The sequence below is a fragment of the Bufo gargarizans genome, chromosome 1 (genome assembly GCF_014858855.1).
Source record: "Bufo gargarizans isolate SCDJY-AF-19 chromosome 1, ASM1485885v1, whole genome shotgun sequence".
Lineage (NCBI taxonomy): Eukaryota > Metazoa > Chordata > Amphibia > Anura > Bufonidae > Bufo > Bufo gargarizans.
The window spans coordinates 733,292,748-733,304,777 of NC_058080.1; the positions used below are offsets into that span (position 1 = coordinate 733,292,748).

Sequence of the window (12,030 nt, forward strand, 5' to 3'; positions counted from 1 at the left end):
GCTTATCTGTACATAGCTGTATAGGGGGAGCTTATCTGTACACAGCTGTATAGGGGGCAGTTGTCTGTACACAGCTGTATAGGGGGCCCTGATCTGTACACAGCTGTTTATGGGGCGCTGATCTGTACAAAGCTGTATAGGGGGCGCTTCTCTGTACACAGCTGTATAGGGGGCGCTGATCTGTACACAGCTGTATAGGGGGCGCTGATCTGTACACAGCTGTATAGGGGGCGCTGTTCTGTACACAGCTGTATAGGGGGCGCTGATCTGCACACGGCTGTATAGGGGGAGCTTGTCTGTATACAGTTGTATATGGGGTGCTTGTCTGTACACAGCTGTATAGGGGGCGCTGATCTGTACACAGCTGTATAGGGGGCGCTGATCTGCACACAGCTGTATAGAGGGCACTTATCTGTACATGGCTGTATAGGGGGCGCTGATCTGTATACAGCTGTATATGGGGTACTTGTCTGTACACAGCTGTATAGGGGGCGCTGATCTGCACACAGCTGTATAGATGGCACTTATCTGTACACGGCTGTATAGGGGGAGCTTGTCTGTATACAGCTGTATATGGGGTACTTGTCTGTACACAGGTGTATAGGGGGCACTTATCTGTTCACAGCTGTATAGAGGACATTTGTCTGTAAACAGCTGTATATGAGGCACATCTATGTACACAGCAGTGTAGGGGCCCTAGTCTGTACACCGCTGTATAGGGGGAGCTTATCTGTACACCGCTGTAAGGGCGCACTTGTCTGTACACAGCTGCACAGAGGGCACTTGTCTGTACACAGCTGTATAGGGGGCGCTTTTCTGTACACAGCTGTATAGGGGGCGCTTTGTGTACAAAGCTTTATAGGGGGTGCTTGTCTGTACGCAGCTGTATAAGGGGCCCTAGTCTGTACACTGCTGTATATGGGGAACTTGTCTGTAAAAAGCTTTATAGGGAGAGCTTGTCTGTACACTGCTGTATAGGGGGAGCTAATCTGTACACAGCTGTATAGAGGTCACTTGTCTGTACACACCGGTATAGAGGGGACTTGTCTGTACACAGCAGTATTGGGGCAGCTTATCTGTACACAGCTGTATATAGGGCACTTGTCTGTACACAGCTGTATAGAGGGCCCGAGTCTGTACACAGCTGTATAGGGGACAGTTATCTATACAAATCTGTAAAGGAGGAGCTTATCTATACACAGCTGTATAGGGGCAGTTTTCTGTACACTGCAGTATAGGGGCAGCTTATCTGTACACAGCTGTATATAGGGCATTTGTCTGTACACAGCTGTATAGAGGGCCCGAGTCTGTACACAGCTCTATAGAGGGCCCTAGTCTGTACACAGCTGTATAGGGGGAACTTGTCTGTACAGAGCTGTATAGAGAGCCCTAGTCTGTACACTGATGTATAGAGGGCACTTGTCTGTACACTGATGTATAGAGGGCCCTTGTCTGTACACTGATGTATAGAGGGCACTTCTCTGTACACAGCTGTACACTGGGCACTTGTCTGTACACAGTTGTATAGAGGGCACTTGTCTGTACACAGCTGTATAGAGGGCACTTGTCTGTACACAGCTGTATAGAGGGCCCTAGTCTGTATACTGCTCTATAGAGGGCTCTTGTCTGTATACAGCTGTATACTGGGCACTTGACTATTATTTATTAGAAAGTGACATTAATTTCATGGTACTGTACATCAAGAGCAGCATACACAAACAATATCAAACAATACAAATGCAATATGCCTGAAATTGTTAACGAATGGATATAGAATGGAGCGGACGCTGCCCCCGAGAGCTTACAATCTACATCTAACTGTATCTCTGCACTGTGTAATGTCAGGTACTCGGTGTTATAAGACTGAGCTCCTCACATCCTGGTCGTTCTGTACGTGGATTCCAATATATTTTCTAGACTGATCTTTTCCTTTTATTCTCCAGAACGATGTAAAAAACCCTCAATAAGTAACCTGGAGAAGATCTTACCGTCCAAAGAATATTATAACCCGTCTGAGGTGGTGACGTTACAGTGTAAACCTGGATATTATCCCTCATCGGACAGAATCCAATGTATGAATAATGGAGAGCGGGACGCCTGGACACCGACTGCTGTCTGTATAGGTGAGTACAACCCATGAAACCTGTTTGCTCCGCTGTAATGATACTACTGCACACAGCTGTATAGGGGGCGCTTATCTGTACACAGCTGTATAGGGGGTCCTTATCTGTACACAGCTGTATAGGGGGTCCTTATCTGTACACAGCTGTATAGAGGGTAGTTGTCTGTACACAGCTGTATAGGGGGCGCTTATCTGCACACAGCTGTATAGGGTGCACTTATCTGTACACAGCTGTATAGGGGGCGCTTATTTGCACACAGCTGTATAGGGGGCGCTTATTTGCACAAAACGGTATATGGGGCGCTTCTCTGTACACAGTTGTATAGAGGGCACTTCTCTGTACACAGCTGTATAGAGGGCACTTCTCTGTACACAGCTGTATAGAGGGCACTTCTCTGTACACAGTTGTATAGAGGGCACTTCTCTGTACACAGTTGTATAGAGGGCACTTATCTGTACACAGTTGTATAGAGGGCACTTCTCTGTACACAGCTGTATAGAGAGCACTTGTCTGTACACAGCTGTATATGGGGCACTTCTCTGTACACAGCTGTATATAGGGAACTTGTCTGTACACAGCTGTATATGGGGCACTTCTCTGTACACAGCTGTAAAGAGGGCACCTCTCTGTACACAGTTGTATAGAGGGCACTTCTCTGTACACAGTTGTATAGAGGGCACTTATCTGTACACAGTTGTATAGAGGGCACTTCTCTGTGCACAGTTGTATAGAGGGCACTTGTCTGTACACAGTTGTATAGAGGGCACTTATCTGTACACAGCTATATAGAGGGAACTTCTCTGTACACAGTTGTATAGAGGACACTTCTCTGTGCACAGTTGTATAGAGGGCACTTCTCTGTACACAGCTGTATAGAGGGCACTTCTCTGTACACAGTTGTATAGAGGGCACTTCTCTGTACACAGTTGTATAGAGGGCACTTCTCTGTACACAGCTGTATAGAGGGCACTTCTCTGTACACAGTTGTATAGAGGGCACTTCTCTGTACACAGTTGTATAGAGGGCACTTCTCTGTACACAGCTGTATAGGGGGAGATTGTATGTGCACAGTGATATAGAGGGAACTTGTCTGTACACTGCTATATAGGGGGCACTTGTCTGTATACAGCTGTAGAGGGGACAGTCATCTATACACAGCTGTATAGGGGGCACTTGTCTGTACACAGCTGTATATGGGGAACTCGTCTGTACACAGCTGTATAGGGGGCATTTATCTGTACACAGCAGTATATGGGCAGCTTATCTGTACACATCTGTACAGAGGGCCCTAGTCTGTATACTGCTCTATAGAGGGCTCTTGTCTGTATACAGCTGTATACTGAGCACCTGACTATTATTTATTTGAAAGTGACATTAATTTCATGGTATTGTACATCAAGAGCAGCATACACAAACAATATCAAACAATACGAATGCAATATGCCTGAAATTGTTAACGTATGGATATAGAATGGACCGGACGCTGCCCCCGAGAGCTTACAATCTACATCTAAGTGTATCTCTACACTGTGTAATGTCAGGTACTCGGGTGTTATAAGACTGAGCTCCTCACATCCGGGTCGTTCTGTGCGTGGATTTCATTATATTTTCTAGACTGATCTTTTCCTTTTATTCTCCAGAACGATGTAAAAAACCCTCAATAAGTAACCTGGAGAAGATCTCACCGTCCAAAGAATATTATAACCCGTCTGAGGTGGTGACGTTACAGTGTGAACCTGGATATTATCCCTCATCGGACAGAATACAATGTATGTATAATGGAGAGCGGGACGCCTGGTCACCGACTGCTGTCTGTATAGGTGAGTACAACCCATGAAACCTGTGTGCCCCGCTGTAATGATATTACTGCACACAGCTGTATAGGAATCACATATCTGTACACAGCTGTATAGGGGGTCCTTATCTGTACACAGCTGTATAGGGGGAGCTTATCTGTACAGAGCTGTATAGGGGGCGCTTATCTGTACACAGCTGTATAGGGGGCACTTATCTGTACACTGCTATATAGGGGGAGCTTATTTGTACACAGCTGTATAGGGGGCACTTATCTGTACACAGCTGTATAGGGGGAGCTTATCTGTACACAGCTGTATAGGGGGAGCTTATCTGTACATAGCTGTATAGGGGGAGCTTATCTGTACACAGCTGTATAGGGGGCAGTTGTCTGTACACAGCTGTATAGTGGGCACTTATCTGTACACAGCTGTATAGGGGGCGCTGATTTGTACACAGCTGTATAGGGGGCGCTGATCTGTACACAGCTGTATAGGGGGCACTGATCTGTACACAGCTGTATAGGGGGCGCTGATCTGTACACAGCTGTATAGGGGGCACTGATCTGTACACAGCTGTATAGGGGGAACTTCTCTGTACACAGTTGTATAGAGGGCACTTCTCTGTACACAGCTGTATAGGGGCGCTTATCAGTACACAGCTGTGTACTGGGCACTTCTCTGTACACAGTTGTAAAGAGGGCACTTCTCTGTACTCAGTTGTATAGAGGGAACTTCTCTGTACACAGTTGTATAGAGGGAACTTCTCTGTACACATCTGTATAGAGGGCACTTCTCTGTACACAGTTGTATAGAGGGAACTTCTCTGTACACAGCTGTATAGAGGGCACTTCTCTGTACACAGTTGTATAGAGGGCACTTCTCTGTACACAGTTGTATAGAGGGCACTTCTCTGTACACAGTTGTATAGAGGGAACTTTTCTGTACATAGCTGTATAGAGGGCACTTCTCTGTACACAGTTGTATAGAGGGAACTTCTCTGTACACAGCTGTATAGAGGGCACTTCTCTGTACACAGTTGTATAGGGGGCACTTCTCTGTACACAGTTGTATAGAGGGCACTTCTCTGTACACAGTTGTATAGAGGGAACTTTTCTGTACACAGTTGTATAGGGGGAACTTCTCTGTACACAGCTGTATAGAGGGCACTTCTCTGTACACAGTTGTGTAGGGGGCACTTCTCTGTACACAGTTGTATAGAGGGCACTTCTCTGTACACAGCATTATAGAGGGCACTTCTCTGTACACAGTTGTATAGAGGGCACTTCTCTGTACACAGTTGTATAGAGGGCACTTCTCTGTTCACAGCTGTATAGGGGGAGATTGTATGTGCACAGTAATATAGAGGGAACTTGTCTGTACACTGCTATATAGGGGGCACTTGTCTGTATACAGGTGTATAGGGGGCAATTGTCTGTATACAGCTGTAGAGGGGACAGTCATCTATACACAGCTGTATAGGGGGCACTTGTCTGTACACAGCTGTATAGAGGATACTTGTCTGTAAACAGCTGAATATGGGGCACTTCTATTTACACAGCTGTGTAGGGGGTCCTAGTCTGTACACCGCTGTAAGGGCGCACTTGTCTGTACACAGCTGTATAAGGGGTACTTATCTGTACATGGCTTTATAGGGGGCACTTATCTGTACACAGCTGCATAGGGAAAGATTGTCTGTACACTGCTGTATAGGGGGAGCTTATCTGTACACAGCTGTATAGGGGGTACTTGTCTGTACACAGCTGTATAGGGGACAGTTATCTATACACAGCTGTATAGAGGGCACTTGTCTGTACACAGCTGTATAGGGGGCACTTTTGTGTACAAAGCTGTATAGGGGGCACTTGTCTGTACACAGCTGTATAGGGGGCACTTTTGTGTACAAAGCTGTATAGGGGGTGCTTGTCTGTACAGAGCTGCATAAGGGGCCCTAGTCTGTACACTGCTGTATATGGGGAACTCGTCTGTACACAGCTGTATAGGGGGCATTTATCTGTACACAGCAGTATATGGGCAGCTTATCTGTACACAGCTGTACAGAGGGCCCTAGTCTGTATACTGCTCTATAGAGGGCTCTTGTCTGTATACTGCTCTATAGAGGGCACTTGTCTGTACACGGCTGTATACTGGGCACTTGACTATTATTTATTAGAAAGTGACATTAATTTCATGGTATTGTACATCAAGAGCAGCATACACAAACAATATCAAACAATACAAATGCAATATGCCTGAAATTGTTAACGTATGGATATAGAATGGAGCGGACGCTGCCCCCGAGAGCTTACAATCTACATCTAAGTGTATCTCTGCACTGTATAATGTCAGGTACTCGGGTGTTATAAGACTGAGCTCCTCACATCCGGGTCGTTCTGTACGTGGATTTCAGTATATTTTCTAGACTGATCTTTTCCTTTTATTCTCCAGAACGATGTAAAAAACCCTCAATAAGTAACCTGGAGAAGATCTCACCGTCCAAAGAATATTATAACCCGTCTGAGGTGGTGACGTTACAGTGTGAACCTGGATATTATCCCTCATCAGACAGAATGCGATGCATGTATAAAGGAGAGCGGGACGACTGGACACCGACTGCTGTCTGTATAGGTGAGTACAACCCATGAAACCTGTGTGCCCCGCTGTAATGATACTACTGCACACAGCTGTATAGGGGGTCCTTATCTGTACACAGCTGTATAGGGGGTCCTTATCTGTACAGAGCTGTATAGGGGGCACTTATCTGTACACAGCTGTATAGGGGGAGCTTATCTGTACACAGCTGTATAGGGGGCACTTATCTGTACATTGCTATATAGGGGGATCTTATCTGTACACAGCTGTATAGGGGGCACTTATCTGTACACAGCTGTATAGGGGGAGCTTATCTGTACATAGCTGTATAGGGGGAGCTTATCTGTACACAGCTGTATAGGGGGAGCTTATATGTACACAGCTGTATAGAGGGTAGTTGTCTGTACACAGCTGTATAGGGGGCACTTATCTGTACACAGCTGTATAGGGGGCGCTGATTTGTACACAGCTGTATAGGGGGCGCTGATCTGTACACAGCTGTATAGGGGGCGCTGATCTGTACACAGCTGTATAGGGGGAGCTTATCTGTACACAGCTGCATAGGGGGCGCTGATCTGTACACAGCTGTATAGGGGGCGCTGATCTGTACACAGCTGTATAGGGGGCGCTGATCTGTACACAGCTGTATAGGGGGCGCTGATCTTTACACAGCTGTATAGGGGGCGCTGATCTGTACACAGCTGTATAGGGGGCGCTGATCTTTACACAGCTGTATAGGGGGCGCTGATCTGTACACAGCTGTATAGGGGGCGCTGATCTGTACACAGCTGTATAGGGGGCGCTGATCTGTACACAGCTGTATAGAGGGTGCTTCTCTGTACACAGCTGTATAGGGGCGCTTATCTGTACACAGCTGTATAGGGGCGCTGATCTGTACACAGCTGTATATGGGGCGCTGATCTGTACAAAGCTGTTCAGGGGGTGCTTCTCTGAACACAGCTGTATAGGGAGCGCTTATCTGTACACAGCTGTATAGTGGGCACTTATTTGTATACTGCTGTATAAGGGGAACTTAACTGTACACTGCTGTATAGCTGGCATTTATCTGTACACAGCTGTATAGAGGGCACTTGTCTGTACACTGCTGTGTAGGGGGAACTTATCTCTACACAGCTGTATAGCTGGCATTTATATATACACAGCTGTAGAGGGGACGTTTATCTGTACACAGCTTTATAGTGGATGCTGCTCTGTACACAGCAGTATAGGGGGCGCTGATCTGTACAAAGCTGTATACAGGGAGTGCAGAATTATTAGGCAAGTTGTATTTTTGAGGATTAATTTTATTATTGAACAACAACCATGTTCTCAATGAACCCAAAAAACTCATTAATATCAAAGCTGAATATTTTTGGAAGTAGTTTTTAGTTTGTGTTTAGTTTTAGCTATTTTAGGGGGATATCTATGTGTGCAGGTGACTATTACTGTGCATAATTATTAGGCAACTTAACAAAAAACAAATATATACCCATTTCAATTATTTATTTTTACCAGTGAAACCAATATAACATCTCAACATTCACAAATATACATTTCTGACATTCAAATACAAAACAAAAACAAATCAGTGACCAATATAGCCACCTTTCTTTGCAAGGACACTCAAAAGCCTGCCATCCATGGATTCTGTCAGTGTTTTGATCTGTTCACCATCAACATTGCGTGCAGCAGCAACCACAGCCTCCCAGACACTGTTCAGAGAGGTGTACCGTTTTCCCTCCTTGTAAATCTCACATTTGATGATGGACCACAGGTTCTCAATGGGGTTCAGATCAGGTGAACAAGGAGGCCATGTCATTAGATTTTCTTCTTTTATACCCTTTCTTGCCAGCCACGCTGTGGAGTACTTGGACGCGTGTGATGGAGCATTGTCCTGCATGAAAATCATGTTTTTCTTACCTTGCAGACTTCTTCCTGTACCACTGCTTGAAGAAGGTGTCTTCCAGAAACTGGCAGTAGGACTGGGAGTTGAGCTTGACTCCATCCTCAACCCAAAAAGGCCCCACAAGCTCATCTTTGATGATACCAGCCCAAACCAGTACTCCACCTCCACCTTGCTGGCGTCTGAGTCGGACTGGAGCTCTCTGCCCTTTACCAATCCAGCCACGGGCCCATCCATCTGGCCCATCAAGTCTCACTCTCATTTCATCAGTCCATAAAACCTTAGAAAAATCAGTCTTGAGATATTTCTTGGCCCAGTCTTGACGTTTCAGCTTGTGTGTCTTGTTCAGTGGTGGTCGTCTTTCAGCCTTTCTTACCTTGGCCATGTCTCTGAGTATTGCACACCTTGTGCTTTTGGGCACTCCAGTGATGTTGCAGCTTTGAAATATGGCCAAACTGGTGGCAAGTGGCATCTTGGCAGCTGCACGCTTGACTTTTCTCAGTTCATGGGCAGTTATTTTGCGCCTTGGTTTTTCCACACGCTTCTTGCGACCCTGTTGACTATTTTGAATGAAACGCTTGATTGTTCGATGATCACGCTTCAGAAGCTTTGCAATTTTAAGAGTGCTGCATCCCTCTGCAAGATATCTCACTATTTTTGACTTTTCTGAGCCTGTCAAGTCCTTCTTTTGACCCATTTTGCCAAAGGAAAGGAAGTTGCCTAATAATTATGCACACCTGATATAGGGTGTTGATGTCATTAGACCACACCCCTTCTCATTACAGAGATGCACATCACCTAATATGCTTAATTGGTAGTAGGCTTTCGAGCCTATACAGCTTGGAGTAAGACAACATGCATAAAGAGGAGGATGTGGTCAAAATACTCATTTGCCTAATAATTCTGCACGTAGTGTATTGGGAGCTTGTCTGTACACCGCTGTGTAGAGGGCACTTGTCTGTACACAGTTGTATAGCGGGCACTTATCTGTGCACAGTTGTATAGAGGGCACTTATCTGTACACTGCTGTATAGGGGGAACCTTTTTGTACATTGTTTTATAGGGGGCACTTATCTGTACACTGCTGTATAGGGGGAACCTTTTTGTACATTGTTTTATAGGGGGCACTTATCTGTACACAGCTGTATAGGGGGTACTTGTCTGTACACAGCTGTATATGGGGCACTTATCTGTTCACAGCTGTATAGAGAAAATTTGTCTGTAAACAGCTGTATATGAGGCACTTCTATGTACATAGCTGTGTAGGGGGCCCTAGTCTGTACACCGCTGTAAGGGCGCACTTGTCTGTACACAGCTGTATAGGGGGTACTTATCTGTACATGGTTTTATAGGGGGCACTTATCTGTATACAGCTGCATAGGGAAAGCTTGTCTGTACACAGCTTTATAGAGGGCACTTGTCTGTACACTGCTGTATAGGGGGCACTTGTCTGTACACAGTTGTATAGAGGGCACTTGTCTGTAAACAGCTGTATAGAGGGCACTTGTCTTTACACAGCAGTATAGGGGCAGCTTATCTGTACACAGCTGTATATAGGGCACTTGTCTGTACACAGCTCTATAGAGGGCCCTAGTCTGTATACTGCTCTATTGAGGGCACTTGTCTGTATACAGCTGTACAGAGGGCCCTAGTCTGTACACAGCTGTATAGAGGGAACTTGTTTGTACAGAGCAGTATAGAGGGCCCTAGTCTGTATACTGCTCTATAGAGGGCAGTTGTCTGTACACGGCTGTATACTGGGCACTTGACTATTATTTATTAGAAAGTGACATTAATTTCATGGTATTGTACATCAAGAGCAGCATACACAAACAATATCAAACAATACAAATGCAATATGCCTGAAATTGTTAACGTATGGATATAGAATGGACCGGACGCTGCCCCCGAGAGCTTACAATCTACATCTAACTGTATCTCTACACTGTGTAATGTCAGGTACTCGGGTGTTATAAGACTCAGCTCCTCACATCCGGGTCGTTCTGTACGTGGATTTCATTATATTTTCTAGACTGATCTTTTCCTTTTATTCTCCAGAACGATGTAAAAAACCCTCAATAAGTAACCTGGAGAAGATCTCACCGTCCAAAGAATATTATTACCTGTATGAGGAGGTGACGTTACAGTGTGAACCTGGATATTATCCCTCATCGGACAGAATACAATGTACGTATAATGGAGTCCGGGATGACTGGTCACCGACTGCTGTCTGTATAGGTGAGTACAACCCATGAAACCTGTGTGCCCCGCTGTAATGATACTACTGCACACAGCTGTATAGGGGGTCCTTATCTGTACAGAGCTGTATAGGGGGTCCTTATCTGTACAGAGCTGTATAGGGGGCGCTTATCTGTACAGAGCTGTATAGGGGGCGCTGATCTGTACACAGCTGTATAGGGGGCGCTGATCTGTACACAGCTGTATAGGGGGCGCTTATCTGTACACAGCTGTATAGGGGCCGCTTATCTGTACAGAGCTGTATAGGGGCGCTGATCTGTACACAGCTGTATAGGGGGCGCTTATCTGTACAGAGCTGTATAGGGGGAGCTTATCTGTACAGAGCTGTATAGGGGGAGCTTATCTGTACACAGCTGTATAGGGGGCGCTGATCTGTACACAGCTGTATAGGGGGAGCTTATCTGTACACAGCTGTATAGGGGGCCCTGATCTGTACACAGCTGTTTATGGGGCGCTGATCTGTACAAAGCTGTATAGGGGGCGCTTCTCTGTACACAGCTGTATAGGGGGCGCTGATCTGTACACAGCTGTATAGGGGGCGCTTATCTGTACACAGCTGTATAGGGGGCGCTGATCTGTACACAGCTGTATAGGGGCGCTGATCTGTACACAGCTGTATAGGGGGCGCTTATCTGTACACAGCTGTATAGGGGGCAGTTGTCTGTACACAGCTGTATAGGGGGCGCTGATCTGTACACAGCTGTTTAGGGGGCGCTGATCTGTTCACAGCTCTATAGAGGACATTTGTCTGTAAATAGCTGTATATGAGGCACTTCTATGTACACAGCTGTGTAGGGGCCCTAGTCTGTACACCGCTGTAAGGGCGCACTTGTCTGTACACAGCTGTATAAGGGGTACTTATCTGTACATGGCTTTATAGGGGGCACTTATCTGTACACAGCTGCATAGGGAAAGCTTGTCTGTACACAGCTGTATAGAGGGCACTTGTCTGTACACAGCTGTATAGGGGGCACTTTTGTGTACAAAGCTGTATAGGGGGCACTTGTCTGTACACAGCTGTATAGGGGGCACTTGTCTGTACACAGCTGTATAGGGGGCACTTTTGTGTACAAAGCTGTATAGGGGGCACTTGTCTGTACACAGCTGTATAGGGGGCACTTTTGTGTACAAAGCTGTATAGGGGGTGTTTGTCTGTACAGAGCTGCATAAGGGGCCCTAGTCTGTACACTGCTGTATATGGGGAACTCATCTGTACACAGCTGTATAGGGGGCATTTATCTGTACACAACTGTACAGAGGGCCCTAGTCTGTATACTGCTCTATAGAGGGCTCTTGTCTGTATACTGCTCTATAGAGGGCACTTGTCTGTACACAGCTGTATAGAGGGCACTTGTCTGTA

At 46.0% G+C, this 12,030-nt stretch overlaps 1 protein-coding gene across 9 annotated transcripts in view; it reads left to right on the top strand.

Moving 5' to 3' along the window:
- Positions 1–12,030, top strand: part of LOC122924889 (receptor-type tyrosine-protein phosphatase F-like) — a 245,091-nt gene that overhangs the window by 60,438 nt on the left and 172,623 nt on the right. For 6 of the 9 annotated variants that reach the window (XM_044276418.1, XM_044276424.1, XM_044276422.1 and 3 more), the window contains 4 exons: positions 1,944–2,123; positions 3,764–3,943; positions 6,365–6,544; positions 10,470–10,649. In XM_044276418.1, the coding sequence (XP_044132353.1) occupies positions 1,944–2,123; positions 3,764–3,943; positions 6,365–6,544; positions 10,470–10,649 (720 nt within the window). The remainder of the gene's footprint in view (positions 1–1,943; positions 2,124–3,763; positions 3,944–6,364; positions 6,545–10,469; positions 10,650–12,030) is intronic. The other 3 variants (XM_044276420.1, XM_044276421.1, XM_044276423.1) reach the window with 3 other exon arrangements.